The following is a 20,237-nucleotide window of genomic DNA, read 5'->3' on the forward strand; positions in this document are numbered from 1 at the left end:
GCTGTTTGTTACCTGTCGTCATTATATTGATATAGTAGTGCTATATATATTTTTAATCAGATTTTGTTGAAGAAAAAAAAGAAGTACAGTTTATTATACTTTAAAAACATAGTACTTATTCATATACCTTAAAAGAATATACCTCTTTACATTTAGTTAATTTGTATGTTAATTGCAATTAAATGAAAATATAGTTTAATATTAAATACAATATTGATGAACTTTTGAAGTGTTATTAAGTTGCCTTGTACCTAAATACACATATGTAATTTCATAATTAATTTTCTGTGAAACATGATTCAAGTGCTGAAAGCATTTATGGTCGGCCTAAACTAAAACATATTTGAATGTAATTTCTATTGAAATTTCTGTGTTGAAATATGTTTTTAATTACCCATTTGTAATAATGAAGTTGCAATTTAGTACATAAAATAGATGGAAAGATGCAAAGATGGATAAATACCAACTGTTTGACCAACTTAATTTTTTAAGAACATGTAAGTAACACACTTTATATTTAGTGAATGTACTTAAGTCACCATTGTGAATGTGCAGGTTAGGACGCTATGGTGGCTAAAGTTACCATTGTCTCTGTATTCACAGAGATGAGAACTAAGTCATTAGTTTTATTTTTTTAGGAAGTAATAAAAGTGCACTTCTGAATTGTACAGGCGACGAGTATTTTAGGGGTTAAAAATAAAATAAAATGTTTACAAATTTAGCCAATTAGCACAGTCAAAAAGGCGATTTGCAAACACACACACATTACAATTTGCTGTACTTGCATGTTCTGGAAATGAAGTTGGATCACAAAGAGTTGGATTTGATCCATCTTTGAGAAGCAACTTTTATGCAAATCCTGTGTTTACTGACCCTCGTTTGCAAAGCGGTCCAGTTTACAATGATTCACCAAAACATGCCACACTAATTAAATTATTCCACTGCATCCTCAGTGGCTCAGATGCCGGGAGTTTATTATTACAGCCAAAAAACAGAACAGTTATAATGTTTAAAGATACATTTTATGACTAGCTGCTCTAGTCTACTTCTGCCATGGCGTTAGAACTTTTACACCGGTGTCACGCTTGCGAACACAAAATGGCGGTGCCGTGGGTGGAAACGTGCAAATTAAGGAGTGGTAATATTATAATAGATAACCTTCGTATGTCATGAGGGGAGCGAAATCTGAGCTAAAACAAAGTTACTTTTTTACGTTTTCTGGGTTGGTAATCTATGCACTAGAGAACCAATTATAGCACTTAAAAACAGAAAAGGTCAGATTTTCATGATGTCTCCTTAAAAGCATGACAAAAGATTACTAAAACATAATGATTTAAAATGTACTTTAAAGTACACTGTAAAAAATTGTGTCGTAAAATAACGGTAATCTACTGGCAGCTGTGGTTCCAGCAATGTACTGTTAATTTACAGCCCTCTACTGTTTATATACAGCTCTCATTTTTTACAGTATTTTACCGTAATAATACCATGAAAGGTAATTTTTAATTTGGAAAACTGATCGCTTCAAACAGTTCTCATTTTAAAACTAATATTTATAGGTGTTTGTATCGTAAAACTTCATTTGAGTCCTTTCACATGTGTAAGGTGTAGTAGTAAAATGATTTAGAAACATGACTTTAACTTCAATCTTTGCGGTTCGTTGTGAGCAATAGCACACACGTATGTGATAAATTACTCAACAAACGGCTCATAACTGCATCAGCAAACACAGTCACTGCCGTTAAAGAAAGCATCAGGCAGCATATCCTCAATGTTTCTCTGCTCATCCTGGACTGAAGCACAGGCTCTACTCTTCACAGCAATGGTAACCCACAAAACTAATGAATTAACCTGAAAGATCTCTTCTATATCATCTTGTGCAACAACACATAAACACAGGTCATTTTAATATTTACTCTCCTTATCAGTTACTGACTTTGCACAACTTTTTTCTATTAACTTTCACTAATATTTCAGTGAAAATATCTTGATTCATCTGGTAAATCTGACTGTTACGTTTTACAGTATATTACTGTTTTTCCTTGATTTAACGGTAATCTACTGGCAGCTCTGGTTCCAGTAAAGTGCCGTTTTTTTACAGTACTTTTCCGTAAATTAATTTACAGTTTCTTACTGTTAATTTACGGTTCCCACTGTGGGGTTTTTTCATCTAACCCCTTTAACCCTTTTAACCCCACAGCAAAATCTTCAGTTTTAAATGAACACTGAAGAGTGTACACACTACAGAGTGTTAGAGTAATTGAAGCATTGATGAAGTTCATGAGATAATTAAGAGATTAATTAAGTGATAACTGAGAACACCTGTTAACAAGAATCACTGAAGGACAGAGAAACACAAGAACTACAACTGACTTCAGCCACAGCTTTAGATGAAATCAACTGAAGATAAAAGAAGACATTAAATCTCTGAAGATCTCAGCAGAGGATTGAACAACTCCACAAACAGCATGACCAGCTTCACACATTACTAACCAGACTGACTTTATTTCTGTCAGACGTCTACAGCAGCTCTTATTGAGAATCAACAGATCTTTAGGTGTTGATGTTTAATAGAAAATATTTGGTCACCCTTATCGTGGTCAGTGTTTGCTTCAGTTGGGCTCTTGGCCCTTGACTTTGTAATGATAGTTATTCTTTGTCTGCTATAACTGTGTGTTTCTTAAACACATTTATTGTAGCGAAAAAAGCCAAAATAAAAAAAAGGTCAGAAATGATTGACTATGTTTTGCTATAATTGTAATAGGATGTTTAGTTTTTTAATCTTGTCCAGTGTTTTTCCCTAAACAAACCCATTCTTTTAAAAACACATATCAACTCTTATTTTACGTTATTAAATTGGGACCCTTCTGTAATTATCAACCACTGATTAGGAATTAGTTATGAATGATTTATAAAGTCATGATTTTAACAAATTGTTTGCTCTCTGCTGTCATTTAGACTCGCATAGACTTGAAGAATCAGCGTATGAATCTCAACAATGGTGACAATCAATAAAAAAAATGAACAGATCAACTCTGAACATCACAAAACACTACTTAAAGTCAACACAACAACAGCACCAAAAATAAAGGCAAATAGTAAGAATTAAAGAAAATTACCAGGCTATTCAGCAGCATAATTTATTCGTGCCGCAATGCATGCTGGGAGTTTCGAGTGTCACCACGGCTGAGATTCATAATCCGATTCTTGATGTCTGTGTGAGTCAGATTGATTCAGATGTTTTGACCACAAGCTGTTTCCATGCTCTTCAAATTATCTGGTTGTTGCAATACTGATGTTATAAAATTATAGGGTCCAAGTTTTACAAAAAATTAAGCATCAGCTACATGTTTATAGATAAGACTAGTAAATTATTAGTGAATTAAACCATTATTAAATAGTCAACATAACCAACTCATGTTTTTGTTTCAGCTTTGCTTGCTATAACAAATGTATTGAAAACACACCGTTACAGCAGCGAGAGAAAAACTGATGTTATTGTGTCGATGTTCAAGAGCCCAACTAAAGCAAACACTGATCACCATAATGGTAACGTCAGAAGAAACAATAAAACATCCTCTGATAATTCTCAATAAGAGCTTCTGTAATCGTCTGACAGAAATAAAGTCAGTCTGGTTAGTAATGTGTGACGCTGGTAATGCTGTTTGTGGAGTTGTTTAATCCTCTGCTGAGATCTTCAGAGATTTAATGTCTTCTTTTATCTTCAGTTGATGAAATCATGTTTCTCTTTCCTTCAGTGATAACAGCAGGTGTTCATCAGTGTCTGAATTCACTCTCTTCTTTCCTCTCTCTCTGTCGAGTGGTCTATATCAGTGAACTAGTGTAGGGAATAGTGAATAAGGGGATAGGGAGTGATTTTGAACACAGCCTCTGAGTGTCGACTTTAAGCGTGTTAATTCACAGTATATTACTGTTGGCTATTTTCTCGAAAATGATAAATATTACCCAGAATGCATTGTTTTCTACAGTATATTACTGTTTTAATGGAAAACAGCATTTTACTGTCAAAATGTGGCCGTTTTTTTACAGCATTTTTTTACAGTGTAAAAACGTTTTTTTTTACTTTAGTAATTTTTTAATTTGTGCATTTTTAAAAAGTGTACTTAAGTGTATTAATGTCACGGTTGGTGGCTGTAATAAAAGTGTAAAACGATGAAGATACTGAAATACGTCTTCAATCCAAGAATCAAAACATCTTTCTTCTTCTTTTATTTCTTTATTTATAAAGCAGATTTAAAAACAACCATGGGCTGACCTAAGTGCTGTACATAAAAGAAACCAAACATTTAAACATTTACAAAGGAATATTTTATAACTACATGATGTAGACTAACAGCACCTGTTTAAGAAAATAGAATTTAAGCATAGATTTAAAAAAAAAGAGAGAGAGAGAGAGAGAGAGAGAGAGAGAGAGAAAGTGCTGTTCGGAAGAGTACAGGGAGATTGTTCCCGAGTGTTGGACCAGCAATAGAAAATGTTTGGTCACCACAGTATTTCAAAACATTCAACCGAAGAATAACACAGAGGAAACACAACCATGAACATACTGACACTGGCTCTGACACTGGAACGAATTCTGGCAATTCACTCTCTGGAACGAACTCTGGGATTTCACTTAGAGGATCGGGCTTGGGAATTTCACTAACTGGAACGGACGTGGGAATTTCACTCACTAGAACGGACTCGGGAATTTCACTTACTGGAACGGACTTGGGAATTTCACTCACTAGAACGGACTCTGCAATTTCATTTACTGGAACGAACTTAGGAATTTCACTTACTGGAAAGGACTCGAAGATTTCCGTCACTGGAACAGACTCACAGATTTCACTCACTGGAACAGACTTTTGGGATTTCACTCACTGGAACAGACTCAGGAATTTCACTCACTGGAACAGACTTTTGGCATTTCACTCACTGGACTGGACTTGAAGATTTCAATTACTGGAACGTACTCTGGGATTTCACTCACTGGAACAGACTTTTGGGATTTTACTCACTGGAACAGACTCAGGAATTTCACTCACTAGAATGGCCTAGAAGTTTTTTAATCTTTGAAACGACTCTGGAATTTCAGTCTTTGGAACGGACTTGGGAATTTTTAATCTTTGGAATAGACTGTGATTTCACACACTGGAACGGACTGAGGAGCAGACTTTGAAGTGGACACAGGGGCTGGAGCGGACTCAAAGCAGATGAGATGTCATCAACCATGTAGGAGGAGTCACACATCCAAAGTGCCATATCCAAATATTGCTGCAGGGAAATGTTCTGACTGCCTATTGGTAACCAGGAGGAGAAGTATTTGTTCAGTCCATTCCAAAACAAATCCATCAGAGAATGGTCATCTCAGGTTACTAAATGGTAGTATTGTATAAATTCCTCCACATACATATCAATACTGCAGCCATTCTGATAGACAGTGCTCTTCAGATCCCCCCCCAAAAAACTCATCTTGCGTCTTGTATTCTGTCATGGTCAGTGGATGTAATAAAAACGCACAATGATAAATATACTGAAATAGGTCTTTAAAGGTGGGGTAAGTGCTATTTCAAAACCGTTTTAGAAAAAGGACTCGGGCCGAGTGGAATAACAAGCTTGTAGCCAATCAGCAGGTAAGGGGCGTGTCTACTATTGATGGTGAGAAGAGAGGGTCAGTGCGCGTCATTATTCAAAACACACGACACACATAACGGACATTAGCCGAGAACTAGCCTAACATATGCTGCTTTTGCTTGACTATGCTCGTGTGTCATGTTCACTTGTTTGTCCATTTACAATTGTATTGTGGCTCACTTCAGCGATGATAAAGACTCGTTCATTTCCACACCGTATGGAGCATCTAAATCCCCTTACTGTCTGTTTCAAGCGTCAGCTCACAAAATGTGTCTGACAAGTAAGATACTATACTCCTAATATATGTTTTTTTCCCTCTTTTCATGATCTATATGGATATAACCCTTTTCCTGTCATAATTGTAATATGTCTTTAGCTGGACTGTCGTTCTTGTGTTCTATAGAGTTTTTCATGAGAACTGTTTGTGTTTTGTGATCGCTATAACTCTAATCTTGTCATAATTGTAATATGTCATTAGTTTGACTCGTGCTCGTGTACTATCGAGTTGTTCATGAGAACGGTTTGTGTTTTGTGAATACTATAACTCTCATCTGGTCATAATTGTAATATGTCGTTAGGTGGAGTGTCGTGCCTGTGTACTATCGAGTTGTTCATGAGAACGATTTGTGTTTTTGTGATGGAAGGGGTGACTTTTTCATTGAACATTCAACCTGCATTAGTAACTTACACACAGATTCTGCCATAGTCGTTGCCTGGGTTACGTATGTGTGGGGCGGAGCTATCAATATAGGGCCGAGACCCTTTTGGGGGTAGGGGCGTGTTTGTTTTGGTGAAATGAAATATCAACAACGGTTACAGAAAGCACTTACCACACCTTTAATCCAAGAATCAAAACATTACACTGGAGAATAACACAGAGGAAACACAACCACGAACACACTGAAATCAAACAGAAATGCAAACAATAAACATGACAAAAGCAAACTCAACATGTAACCGTTATGAACAAACACTTAAGGGGCCTTTTATTTTATGTATATTATAAGAAAGTTCTGTTAAAAAATATCCTTTTAAGATCTGAAGTACACCATGTGCACTTTCAGTACAATTAAGCACACTTATTTTTCACAACAGTTTATAAATTATTGTTTTTTATTTTATTTTATAAATGCTGCAAAACTCATATTACAAAGTGCAACCAACAATTCACTCCTAATTCCTCTGGTGATACACAGTGTGATGCGTCAGACGTCTCAGTGTTTGGGTGAGGTGATGGAAGAGTTCAGTGGAAAACTCCTGGAGAGCATGCTGACCAATGGAGGTGAGTGAATGCGGTGAACACGGGCTCTGTAATGGCTAAACCTGTTCCATAAGAAAGCAGAGAAGAGCTCATTAGCACAAGGCCACCCCCTCTGAGTCAGGCCATGTTCACCTGTAGATCAAGTTGCATATTACATAACCATGGCCTAATGGAAGTGTTTCTCTTGCCTTGCAATATTATATATATATACACTTCACTGTACAAAACAAAAACAACAAAACCCCTCAAATGATTATATTGTGTTTTTTTTTTTTTTTTTTTTTTTTGCATGGGCTTTTTTGAGTTGAGTTGATTTTTACAGAGTTTTATTATATTCTCACCAGAGCACAAGACTAACCAGAAAGGTCTTCAATCACCATTGAAATCGTACTTCCAGACCGTACAAGGTATGCTTACATTTGCGAGTTTAAACTTGAGCTAATATTATATACTTAATATTCGTAAATACCATCCTTGTCTGTGTAAAGTTATGATTATATATTTCAACCCTTGTGAAAAATAAGTTTAATTAATTATATTGAATGTGCCCTTGTAGTCATAAAAGTATAGTTTTAAGACTGTCCCATGACTGTTTCTTAAAGGGGTGATGAATTGAGAAATCAACTTTCCCTTGAGCTTTTGATATATAAAAGGTCATGGAAACTTCCTTGTTAGTCAAAGAAAAGCTTTTATAGACAATAGGCCCAGAAAACGATCAATCTCAGAATATGCCACACCTTGACGTCATCGCGTGGTGAAACACGCCTCTACAGAATAATAAGCATGTGTAGTTCAGTAGCCCCGCCCACCGACTCATGAAGCTGTTAGCATCATGCTAGCCAGCAGCAATAAACATGCCAAGAAGATAGCAAGATATTGCACTATTCCTGGTTGTGGAAGAACACAGTCGCTGCATAAGCTTCCTTTGGATCCTAATATTAGGAATGTGTGGTTGAACTTTATTTTGAATGAAGTTCCAGCTCACGTGAAGACATTATACGCGTGTTCGCTTCATTTCACGGCGAAAACGCTTGTTAACAAGTCTCAGATGCTGGATTTGCAGACATATTGAGATTAAAACACAACGCTGTGCCTTCTATATTGGATCCGACAGGAATGGTGCAACACACTTATGTAAGTAAAACGTGTTTACCAGACAGGCTACCAAAACGTTAGCCCACCGGCAGGCCGGTGAATCTCAAATAGTGAAATAATATTCCTTTCGTGATCTGCACTGTTCACTCTCTTGACTTGACATTTAAAGGGCGTGCACACGTGTGTGTGTGCGTGCGCGCAAAGTTTGCGCTTATATCCACCTGATATCCACCAACCGGGCGGGCCAAGTAATACAAAAATAATATTCCAACCCATCACGGGTGAATGAGAAATAAGTCATTGTGTTTCTTTGATAAAGACGTTTACGAGCCCTGTGATCGAGAGAATCATTCCGGTTGTCGCTTTCAAAACAATCCTTAATGTGAATTGACAGGAGAGCTTAAGCTCATTAAATATGCAAATCTTATCCAATCCTAGCCGTGGGCATTTACTTCCAAGTCTCCAGTGCGGCACGCCCATCAGAACCCAGCGTTCAGGAGAGGGACTCAAAACCAGTGTAGAAAATAGCCTATTATTAGTTATGATGATGTAAAAAACACACAAACGTCCTTTGTTGACATCAGACAACAGTATAATTTTTTTTAAATAGCCAGTTCATAACACCTTTAACACACTTAAGTACACTTATAAAAAGTGCACTTTGTAATAAAGTAAAATTGAGATTTTATTATTATTTTTTCATTTGAAAAACATTGGACAAATCATTTGATTAAACTAAAATAAAATAAAAAATGTTCTCCAGTGTTTGTTAATATTCTCACCAGAGCACAAGACAGTCACCATTGAAATTAAATATCTAATAACATTACAGTTCAAATTAAAATCAAATGTTACATGTGTTTTAGTATGTTAGTCAACACATCAAAAAAAGTGAAACACTGACTCTAAAGTGTGACAAAGTATTATTAAAACAATATGATTTTAAATCTACTTTGATGTAAACTTTTAATTTGACTTTTAATTTATTACATAACGCACTTTTAAAACTGTACTCAAGTGTGTTAAGAAACATGAAAGTGCACTCTCTTTAAGTCAATGTAAGCCTTTTTTATTTAAAAAATATTATATTATTTACAAGAAAACATATTTGAGAGGAGATTTGAGAGGTACACTACAAGTGCACAAGAGAAAGCAGAGCATATTTATTAATAACAGTTCAGTAAATCTGACTGAATCCTGATGATTTAAGCAGTTCACAGCTACACTTCATGGATTATTGCTACACTGGGTAGATTAATCACCAGCTGTGTATAAATGTTATTCCACAAAAATTATTAAAGGACATAATCGGTATAGTAAGTCAAAAATAACTTTGTCTGCCTGTTGTTGTAACTATATTGCAGATTTGCTTGAGTGTGTAGTGGAAAACAGGCATTCGTTTGAAATTAATTTAACCAAGAATATATGTTTAATATGTTTTGTGGTTTACTGCTTTTGATTCAGTGTTTCTTGGTGTTTCAGTGGACTTGGCAACATATGTGACCAGATTTCAGTGGGACAGAGCCAAATACTCCACTGCACAGCCTTTAAAGACCCTCACTGAAATCATCTCCAAAGTAATCACCTTATATAAAGCATTTTAAACAGTAACAACTGTTTCTATATTTATGTCCCATCATATAAATGTGTGTCTGTGTGGGTGGTTGTGTATGTGTTAGCAAGTTTCTCAGGTGGACTCTGAGTTGAAATCACGCAGGGCTGCTTACAGTCACCTGAAAGCCAGCATTCAAAACTTTGAGCGGAAAACTGAGTGAGTGTCATATCTAGAAATAGGGCATTTTATAATCACAATTTCCATTGTAAAGTCTATTTCTTTTTTGTTGTTGTTATGATTAGTTCAGTTAATTTAAACTAAGCGCCTAAAAGGACATGGGGGTGGAGAAAATTTACAAACTGATATTGGAGGAATATGTCTCGGATTACATATGTTGCATTGTAGTGGGAATACTTCCGCTCAAAAAACCTCAGAGGCTTATTCATTTCACTTTTGATGTGAAAGGGCCTTTACATTTGCCAAATGACTGACTGCTTATGTGTGAGCCGAAAGATTTATAAATTTCACTTTTGGTATGAAAGGGCCTTTACGTTTGCCTATTATTATTATTATTTTTATTTCAAAAACTAACAAAGAAAGCCCAGCTTAGATGATGAAAAGCAATGCAAAATTAATGTAACACATTAAAACATTTACAAAAAAAAAGTAATTAAGTTATGCAATTAGTTAGTTTTTAGGGAGTAACGGTCGGAATATGGTAATGCGTTACTTTTAAAAGTAACTTTCCCAACACTGGTCGTGACATAGCATAGCGAGTCAATAAATCCAAATGTAGGTGTCATCAAATAGTAATTGTCTAACTGAGGCATGGCAATGCAACCCAGCATCTCGCTCCCTTCTCAGGGATCCCAGTTACATACGTAACCTGAGACGTTCCCCTTCGAAGTGGAACTTCAACGCTGCGTCATTGCATTGACAATATGGGAACTTCAATACCAACGTTGCCATGCCCAAGTTAATAGAGACTGCCCACAAGGTTGTATATAAGCATGGATGACTGTGAAGCACAGACTGGACTTAGGTCAACCCTTAAGGACTAATGATCCTGGGGTTGAATCTGCACGCAACCTGTAGAACCTGATGAATGTGTGAGGAGAGGACCAGCCTGCCGTAGCACAAACATCCTGTAAAGGTGCACCACAGGAACTACACTCTTAGTGGGGTGGTCCCTGACCCCAAGAGGCGAAGCCATTCCACATGCCTCATAGGAGAGGGTAATCCAATGAGAGATACTGTCAGTGATCACATTACGCAAGGCAAGGCAAGTTTATTTATACAGCACATTTCATACACAATCGCAATTCAAAGTGCTTTACATAGAAATGAATTAAAATAGTGATAACGTGAAAAAATAAACAATAGAAACCAGGATAATTAAAACAGTTGTAAAGAGAATAAAATAAAAATAAAAAGGGGATAAATAGATCCATTTCTGCCTGATTTTAAATTTGTGTACCCCTATCTGAGATGGAGCAAGTTCGCAATGTCTCCTGGAACTTACAAGTCGGTCCAAGACGGGCTCCTGTAGGGGACGTTACCTTTACCCCGCAGGGCCTCCCCTTTCTTGAGTCCGCTTCTTTACACTGTCTGCTACCACTTTATCATTAACAAGCAGAATGAAGCGAAGCACACTGCCCTCCTTTTCCAATCTCTTCCAGTCAGACAGCCCCAACCAATAATAATCAATAGATGTATAATAAATAGAAATATACAGTTGTAAAGAGAATTAAAAATAATACAATGATGATATAGATAAAATAACAATAACCAAGGATAAGAACAAAGGTGAACTAAAACAGTTATAAAAAGATGATGCATAGATAAGATAAGGTGGAATCAGTCGGACGTACAGTGGCTCAGTGCTCATTCAGTAAATGCACAGCTAAACAGATGTGTTTTGAGTCTGGATTTGAATGTGGCTACTGTTGGAGCACATCTGATCTGTTCAGGAAGCTGGTTCCAACCGCGGCTGGCTTAATAGCTAAAAGCAGACTCTCTTTGCTTTGTGTTTGAACTTACCGTTTAATGTGGAAGTAAGCATCCCTTTAATTTATCGTCGCAAACCAATCTTCGAATTGGATCTATGACAATATGAATTTGAACTTCAACTTCATCTTGAACCTGTATGTCCGAAGAGTATGGCTCAGTCTCCTTAGATCTAAAACTGAATGCAGCCCCCCATCCTTTTTGGGCACTGCTTCTCTCTCTTACTGGGAGGGCTACTTATTCTATGGCCCCTTTCTTCATTTGATAAATTTTCCATCTCCTATCTGGCAAACCTTTGTTGCTATCAAACCCTAGAAAAAGGGGTGGACGAGAAGCAAACTGAATCCTGTAACATTTTCTTACAGTGTTCAGGACCCTCTGATAGACATTGGGCCCTTAAGTAGTGAACTGGTAGGGACTGCCTGAACTAACCAAAGGGAGGATTTACTCATGAGCAAAGATGGGGCGAATGACCCATCAGACGCCTCCATCTCCTGAATCACCAAAGGTGGCATGAAAAGTAGAAAAGTAGAAAGGGTCTTTCCCCTTGAAAGCCTGAAGAAAATCTGGCACATGATGTTGTCCTTGAACTGTGGTCTTTAAAGGTCAGCTTGTCATCAATTATTGAACCTAGTTGGGTGGTAAAAACTGTGCAGTACAGTTGGAGTGGCAGGCAAGATGAGAAACTCCATCTTTGCTAGGTTGAGCTTTAGGTGATGTTCTTTCATCCATGCAGAGATGCTGCTAACTGTGGGTCATCTAGTTGAAATGAAAAGTCATCACCGTAAAAATTATAGGAAAAACTAGTATTAGGCATCACCTCCCTCAAATCGGATCTCGCCTTTGGGCAGCAGAAATTGAGCGAACCTCCCTGTCCCCCTTTTTTTGCGATGGCGAGCTTGAGAAGCCAAACTCCTTCCTGGAGCTGAGCCCTGGTCGAGCACGGCTAGTGGAGGCTTTCAGCTCCTGGACATGGTGAGGGATTGGCTTCTTAAACGCTGCCGACTGACATTTAGCCTCCTGATACCTGTTCACGACGGTATTTACTGCATCACTCACAAAATGTAAAATTTCTCAGGGGAATAAAAAACAGATAATGCAAAGAAATGTACTTATCATTTTTCCTATTCTTCTATTTTGTCCACCCCCATGTTCTTTTTAAGGTTCTGTACAATTTCCCTCCAAAATGTAAAATGTAAAAAGGTTTTTAGTTTTTAAATGTGATCTAGACATGTTTATGTGAGATTCAACAAAATTTTAAAAACCATCACTACTACTGTACCCAATCAGGGGAAGCTTGCAGACCCGTGCATTGACCAATATTGTGAAGAAGGAGGACTTGGTTTTGAATTCAGAGTACCTCACAACACTGCTAGTTGTGGTGCCCAGGTCAGTGTGAACTCTGAGAACAAATAGCTGACATACTACACATCAAGACTTTTTCTGAATGTATTTGTATATGTATCTCTATAGGACAGCATATAAACAATGGGAGAAGACATATGAGTCGATGTCAAAGTTTGTGGTTCCTCGTTCCAGCCGGTTGGTCCTCATGCATGTTTGTGAAGAATTTTGTTTTTCAGGGTTCCCATGGTCATGGAAAACCTGAAAATATACAGTTTAATTGTTTAAATATGTTAATTACAATGATTGGTTTATGACATATTTAGATCTGTCCCAGTAAGCTCTATACAAGTTTTATTTTTATTTTTTATTCTTTATCTAGCAATCATGAATGATAGAAAAGGTTATTAAAATGTCATGGAAATTCATTGCTCAAAATGGGTAACCCTGTTGTTTTGACAGGAAGTTGGTTGAGGACGCAGATGCAGGGATTTTCACAGTAACACTGTTCAAGTGTGTCATCAGTGAATTCAAAGCCAATGCCAAAAATCACAAGTAAGCATACTGTCAAAGCATTACTACACTCCCATGTGAAAAGAAGCACAATATAGCATACTTTACAAAAGAGTGCTTATTACAGTAATAACATACCTTAAAAAAGAAGAAAAAAAGAAAGAAAACTGAATGCTGTATTTCCGGGCCCTTACCTGCAGGTAATTGCAATTTAATGAAAGTGTATTATAGTTTAAAGGTAACACTTTATTTTACAGTGTCCTTCGGGACAGATTTACTAACAGCTTACTGCCAGGATTAACTTAAGACACGCAGTGAAAAGGTGTGGACAGGGTTATTTTTGGTATTGCCCTCTCACGGTAATTTTCCCTGTTTAGTAAATCTGGCCCTTATTGTTCCTGTGTTGGCCAACAGGTTTACAGTAAGGGAATACAACCCAGATGAGGCAGAGAAGCAAAAGCTGGAGATGGGCCGTCTCGCTGTGGATAAGAAGGAACTGTATGTAAGTAAATCATAATTACTGAGAGCCTAATCCTTTTCTTAGTATAAACACAAAACCGTCTGTATTTAATAGTTTTTTTATTTGATTAAAATTGACATGATTCAGTTGTGATAGTCTTTTCTTCCCTATTGTGACCCTTATTTTTGAGTGAAATGGCTTCCTGACCAAGAACAAATGTAGGGAGGGGCTTGATTTTGTCCAAGGGAATTGATCGGATGGATGACCGGTTTGCTCATGAGAGTGACAGGTTGCCAGTAAACATGTCAGAAAAGAGAAGAGCGGTAGCTGAAAAAGGGAGGGGAAGTTACTTTGATTCAAGATTTTGTTGCACATGAATTAAATAAATGATGTGCATGATATGATTAAAAAAAATGTCCATAAAAAAACAAGAAAGTTCAACTTTAAGCGCTAATTATTATTAAGAAAAAACAGACCACTGAACTGACCACTGCATCAATGATTTTGATTAATATCTTAAAATTGTTCACCTGTTCACTTGTGTAAGTATTTTTCACAGCACTAGTGACACTACACAGGTTGTGATGATTCATCAGCTCCACATATGGATTTGTCAGGACATAAAATCTTACATTGTTGACAAAATTACGTTGACAAATATAAATAAGCAATTTTTAAGCAGTTGTTTTTTCTGGTGCTATTAATAGGCACTACAGTTAAACCAATAGCAGATATAATATAAAAAAGGACCTTCAGGGTGAAGGCTAAATTTGATATTTCTTGATTTTTAATTGTTTTAATGTATTTCCATATCTGACATTGCTTGAAAAAAAACAGGGAATAGTAAAATAGCAGTAAACTACATACATATATTTTTTTCTTCTCTGAAGTGTAATTTATATTTTTTAATCTACATCAGACATTGATATGAGGATAGGTGGTTTTGGGATAGTGAGAGATTTAATTTGATAAAATACAGATAAAGAAGCGAAAAAACTAATGAAATGTTGCAATTATTTTCAAAATAAATGGCAGGTAAAAGTTGTATCCCATGTCTCAAGAATCAATACAACAATAACAGGGTGCTTATTTGTCCCAACAGGGAACATTTGTCTGTTGGCTGAAGGTGAACTTCAGTGAGATCTTTGTGGCCTGGATTCATGTCAAGGTCCTTCGGACATTTGTTGAGTCAGTTCTCAGGTAAAAGGACATCTTGAATAAGCAATACATCAAAAATATAAACAGATCAACAGACACATTACAGTTGCTCTGCTGTTGATTAGGTATGGTCTGCCGGTCAGTTTCCAGGCTGTTTTGCTACAGCCCAGTAAGAAGAGTATGAAGCAGCTTAGGCAGCAACTCAACTCTTTATTCAAACACCTCGACCCAGCGGCTCTGACCGGTAAACCAGATGTAAGGTTTTTTTTTATCTCGTCCTGTACATAAATTCCTATTTTCACAGCCACACACAATTAAAAGATTAGTTCACCCAAAAATGAATATGAGGCAATATTTGCAATTGTAATTGTGATTGTTACGTACTACAATCTTGTATTATGTTACCTGCTGAAGAGCCAAGACTGAACTCCCGGCTGTTCCAGCGGTACAGCGGAAGTGGCAGAGGGACATAAGTGACATCAGTGACTGACGAAATAGGGGTTCACTCTAACAACGCCACCTTGGCTGTCTTGCAGTGCCCTGCGCAAGTCTTAGCTTCATGTCGTGAGACTAGTATGACAGAAGGACTAGACTTAACACAGGAATACCAAGGTACATTGGGAAGCAGATCCCACATGGAAATATGCAACACAATGCCTGCTCACGAGGTGCCATGCGCTAATGCCCAGGAGGAGGCCATACTCCGGATGGAGTGTGCCCTCACCCTTAGAGGGCATGGGCAACCCTGAATCTGGTAAGCCAAGACAATGGTGTTCACTATCCAATGAGACAACCTTTGCTTGGAGAGAGCCTTTCCCTTCAGCTTCTCACCATAACAGACAAAGACCTGGTCTGAGGACCTGAAACATTGCGTTCTGTCTACAAAGTACGGGACAGAGTACAGAGTACTGGAGTTCTGGACTACAGTGTACTACAGTGCAGGACACATATCCAGGCTTGGGTCTCAGGATCATGTGAGGGTTATTCGGCCCTAATTCCAGGCATGCTCTGTCAAGCGAAAAAACCTGCAGATCCCCAAACCTCTTGATGGAGGCCAAAGCGACCAGAAACGCTGTCTTCATAGACAGGAACTTAAGCTCCACTAATCACAAAGGCTCAACGAGAGCTCTCTGCATGGCATCTAAGACCACTGAGAGGTCCCAAGAGGGTATGAGAGGAGAGTGAAGAGGATTTAGTCTGCTAGCCTCCCTCAGGAACCGGATGACCAGGTCGTACTGACCCACCGTTTTTGACTCCACAAGGTCATTGTGCATAGAGATAGCACCCACGTAAACCTTCAGTGTGGATGGAGACAGCCTTCATTTCAACCCTTCTTGGAAGAAAGAGAGCACGGACCCGATTGGGCATTTTCTAAGGTCTTTTTAGCAAGAAGAACACCAGATCTACCTGTGCGTCGCCGAACGTCTCCACTCCACAGGAAGTTACTGAAACCATTAGGAGCTCATTGGCTGCATGATTCAGTTCTTCTGGGACATAAATGGCTCAAAGCGACCTCAGATGCTTCTGACTCCATATGATATGGTGAGTGAGTTGTGACGTACAGGGGGAGCGTAGACCACCTTGTTGGTTGATGTATGCTACTGTGGCCATGTTGTCTGACCAGACTAGTATGTGTATATCAGAAGTACCCTGAGTGGGGCAGTGAAGTTGCGTGACGGGCCCAGACATGGGAGGTGAAGAGTCCTGGTGTGGGGGCACAGTCATCTGCTGCGTCCTAACAGAGGAGACGAGGGAAGGATGTAGGCAAGGAAGGCAAAGTCCTCGACCCCAAAGCTGAAAAGGCCAGCCTGGGATATGGGAACGTTGAGGAACCGAGGAACTGAGAAGACTGCTCAGACTCTTTCCTATCAGCCAGATTAAGCCACAGGTATCTCTCCTGGACCCCAACTGTGGACATCACCTGACCTAGGGAGTGTGCAGCCACCTTTGTCACTCAGAGGGTAAGGTCAGGGGCGGCATGCAGCCCATCCTTGAGCCCTAGGCCAGCTCCACACTTGTGCATGTCCTTAAGAATCCTGGCCTGGTAGACCTGAAGGATGGGTCTTTGCCCCTGCCCCGCAGCTCTGTAGGTCTTCGCCACCAAGGTAGACGAAAACCTACAGTCTTTGGAGGGATGCTTAGGATCACCATGTTGAGCGCCATGTTGAAGCACTCTGCGGACACAGTTGCATCGCAAAAGTGCCTTCAATGGGGGACCCCAGAGTATCCTTTAGCCAGAGGTCCCGTCAGGGGTAGAGAAGTCAGAGGAGATCGCAGAACAATCACAGGAAGACAATGGGGACTTCTAGGATTGTGTAACCTCCTCATGTACCTTGGAAAAGAACGTTATTGGGGGCAGGGCGTGCTGACACATTGACATTGGCTCTCGTGAAGTATGGCAGAGCGGACTCTACCTCCATATAAAGGTCATTGAGTCTAGACCGCAACATTGTGATAGTCATGTTCCCGCAGTGAGAACATGACTTATCCACAAATGCTGCTTAAGCGTGCTGCAAGCCCAAACACGGCAAGCCGTGATTGTGCCCATCAGACGGCAACAGAGATCGACCTCACCCAGAAGTGCACGGGTGAGACATCTTTAAAAAGGCATGTCACTCGCAAACTCTTTTGTGAGAGGAACTTTCAGCAGAGTGTTGAAGCGCCCAGGGAAACACACACACAGCTGTTGCAGATCAGGCAATGTGGAATCACTGGAATGCACCCGTCCCAGTCTGGTGAACCGCTCGACTCGAAGAACTGAAGAGAACTCCGATTTTTAGGCTTGCAGGAGTGAAGCGATACTCTTTGCTCAAAAGCAGAAACATAATGCAAGATTGCTAGCGTCCTTACTTTATACTCACTCAGTGGGACAGAATTACGCTATGCAGATTCTGCATTTTGTAAGAACTCGAAGCTTTTAAGCGAAACCCCCATTTTCTCAGTCACTGGCAAAACTCAGAGTGACTGAACGTAAGGGAACTAAAGTGTTCAAGCATTTACAAATGACACAATGACACCCTTCTCAATAAGTCAAGTCAAATCACCTTTATTCATTTACTACTTTTTACAGTGCATTTGTACAATCCATACATTATATTTATGTGAAGAACAGACTGAAATTTCAGTTGTTTTGGTATGAAAAATGTATTGAACTGTTAGCTGTTTCCAACCAAGTGTCAAGTACTGCTCTGAGACACAGGTTGAGGATCCACAGGTTGAGGATCCAAAAGCAGTTTATTGAAAGATTAATCCAAAATCATAGTCCAGTCCTGACAATGACAGAGTCCAAGACACTGGCAAACAGATAAATTCAGGGAACATGTAAAATATAAAAACCAAGACACATGCAACAAGGATACAAGGCTCAGAAATACAGTACGGACACATACAAGACTTTGCAATGAATGACAAAATAAACCAAGCTTATATTGGCAGGGACTAACAAGGTAATGACAACCAGCTGAAGACAATCATGGATGATGAGACTACAGTGAGTTATGGGAAATGTAGTCCTTGATTTAATGTCAATAGTCTAGGGTAGGGCCCCTCTGGTGGCTATCAAGGGCACTTTTACTGGTGATCATTGCACCAAAGATTTGTTTGTGATTTTTAGGATATTGCATAAAAAATGTCAAGAAAGCGTCAATATGTGCATAAATTCTTAACGGGATGGTTCACTAATGAAAATTGAAATGGCAATCCTGTCATCATTTACTCACCCTCACATCATTCCAAACCCATAAGACCTTCATTCATCTTCAGAACACACATAAAGATATTTTTGATGAAATGTAAAAGTTCTCTGACCCTGCATAGACAGCAATTTAATGAAAACTTTTCAAGGTACAGAAAGTTAGTAACCGCATTGTTAAAATAGTTCATGTGACTCCAGTGGTTCCACGTTAATGTTATAAATTCACTGCCATTATAATGCTTGGATTAGCAAGGACATTTTTAATATAGCTCTGATTGTATTTATCTGAAAGAAAATTTTCATATACACCTAGGATGACTTGAGGGTGAGTAAATCATGGGCTAATTTTAATTTTTATGGGTTCATTTTAAAACTATCCCTTTAAATGGATTGCTATTATTACCTCATAGAACTCTCACATAATTGTGTTCAAAAAACATCAGCTGTCCAAATGCAAGATTACATGCCAGTTAACCAGATTTAAGATTTACTTCTCTAGAATTTTCTTCTTCTATGGAAACTTATTCGCAAATGTGTTATTGCAGTTTCATTTAGAACTTCTATAGGGAACACAGCTAGTGTGTAATGAAACAAAGACGTTAAAGATGAATCATGATCTGTTCTTGTTGTATTGGTTTTGCTGTCACTCTTCTTAGGTGGGGCTTGAACTCCCAGATGGAAGCACCGGACAGCAGGAATATTACACCTACATTTGTTATCCTATCAAAATTCATTTGGTGGATCCAAGTTAGTGCTAAATCATGGAATGAACTCAGGAATTTTTGAAGTTATCTAGTACTCATGTTTCTGTTTTTTTCATTTTGCATATTAAAATAAGCCTTTACAAACAGATTAAATACATGGTTACTGAGTGTGTACTTTTTATGACTATGAAGTTTTGAAATTAATTTAAGGAACCTTCAAACAACTGCAAGGTCCAATGTTATCCTATCATGCTTATGATTGGTGTGTGTGTGTATGTGTGTAAAAGAGGCAAACTATAGTCCCACAGGGATTTCGCAATATTTTTTGCTTATTCTTTTGCGATCAAAATGATTGCTTTTGTGTTGGCAATTTCTAGAAATTGGCAAAAAATGTTACGTTTTTGTAACTGAGTTCTTTGTTCAGGGAAGAAGGAGGCAGGAACAGCCGAACATTAAAAAAAACTTCAAATAAACAAACAAACTGAAAGTAAAATTCAGGCAGTCCCTCACAGACGGCTGCCGCGCACACATAATACAATGTAAAAAAAATACACCATGAAATCCAGGCCTGGTCCTCTGTCATCCTTCACTGCCATCGCTCCTCCTTTTATGGGACCAAGCTCCTCCGTGAGACACGAGGCCGGTGCGGTGCACAGCTCTCACGGCCCCTCAGCCTCACTGCTTGCCACAGTTTTATTAATAACTAGAAAGTACAATTCCTGAAGAAATTGTGAGTGGTGCTTGCCGTGGCAAAACTCGGGGCCCTGTGGCATTTGTGATGCAAAAAAGCCAAGCAACATGTCTGTACG

At 38.5% G+C, this 20,237-nt stretch overlaps 1 protein-coding gene across 1 annotated transcript in view; it reads left to right on the forward strand.

Annotated features, from left to right (window-relative positions):
- Positions 1–19,476, forward strand: part of LOC137091607 (V-type proton ATPase subunit C 1-A-like) — a 31,207-nt gene extending 11,731 nt beyond the window's left edge. Inside the window, exons 3-12 of the mRNA XM_067456208.1 lie at positions 6,834–6,919; positions 9,476–9,570; positions 9,673–9,764; positions 12,846–12,944; positions 13,029–13,097; positions 13,362–13,454; positions 13,827–13,914; positions 14,975–15,072; positions 15,156–15,285; positions 19,381–19,476. Coding sequence (XP_067312309.1) covers positions 6,834–6,919; positions 9,476–9,570; positions 9,673–9,764; positions 12,846–12,944; positions 13,029–13,097; positions 13,362–13,454; positions 13,827–13,914; positions 14,975–15,072; positions 15,156–15,285; positions 19,381–19,476 — 946 coding nt within the window. The remainder of the gene's footprint in view (positions 1–6,833; positions 6,920–9,475; positions 9,571–9,672; positions 9,765–12,845; positions 12,945–13,028; positions 13,098–13,361; positions 13,455–13,826; positions 13,915–14,974; positions 15,073–15,155; positions 15,286–19,380) is intronic.
- The last annotated feature ends 761 nt before the right edge of the window (positions 19,477–20,237 follow it).

The sequence above is a fragment of the Pseudorasbora parva genome, chromosome 10 (genome assembly GCF_024679245.1).
Source record: "Pseudorasbora parva isolate DD20220531a chromosome 10, ASM2467924v1, whole genome shotgun sequence".
In the NCBI taxonomy this organism is placed as follows: Eukaryota; Metazoa; Chordata; class Actinopteri; order Cypriniformes; family Gobionidae; genus Pseudorasbora; species Pseudorasbora parva.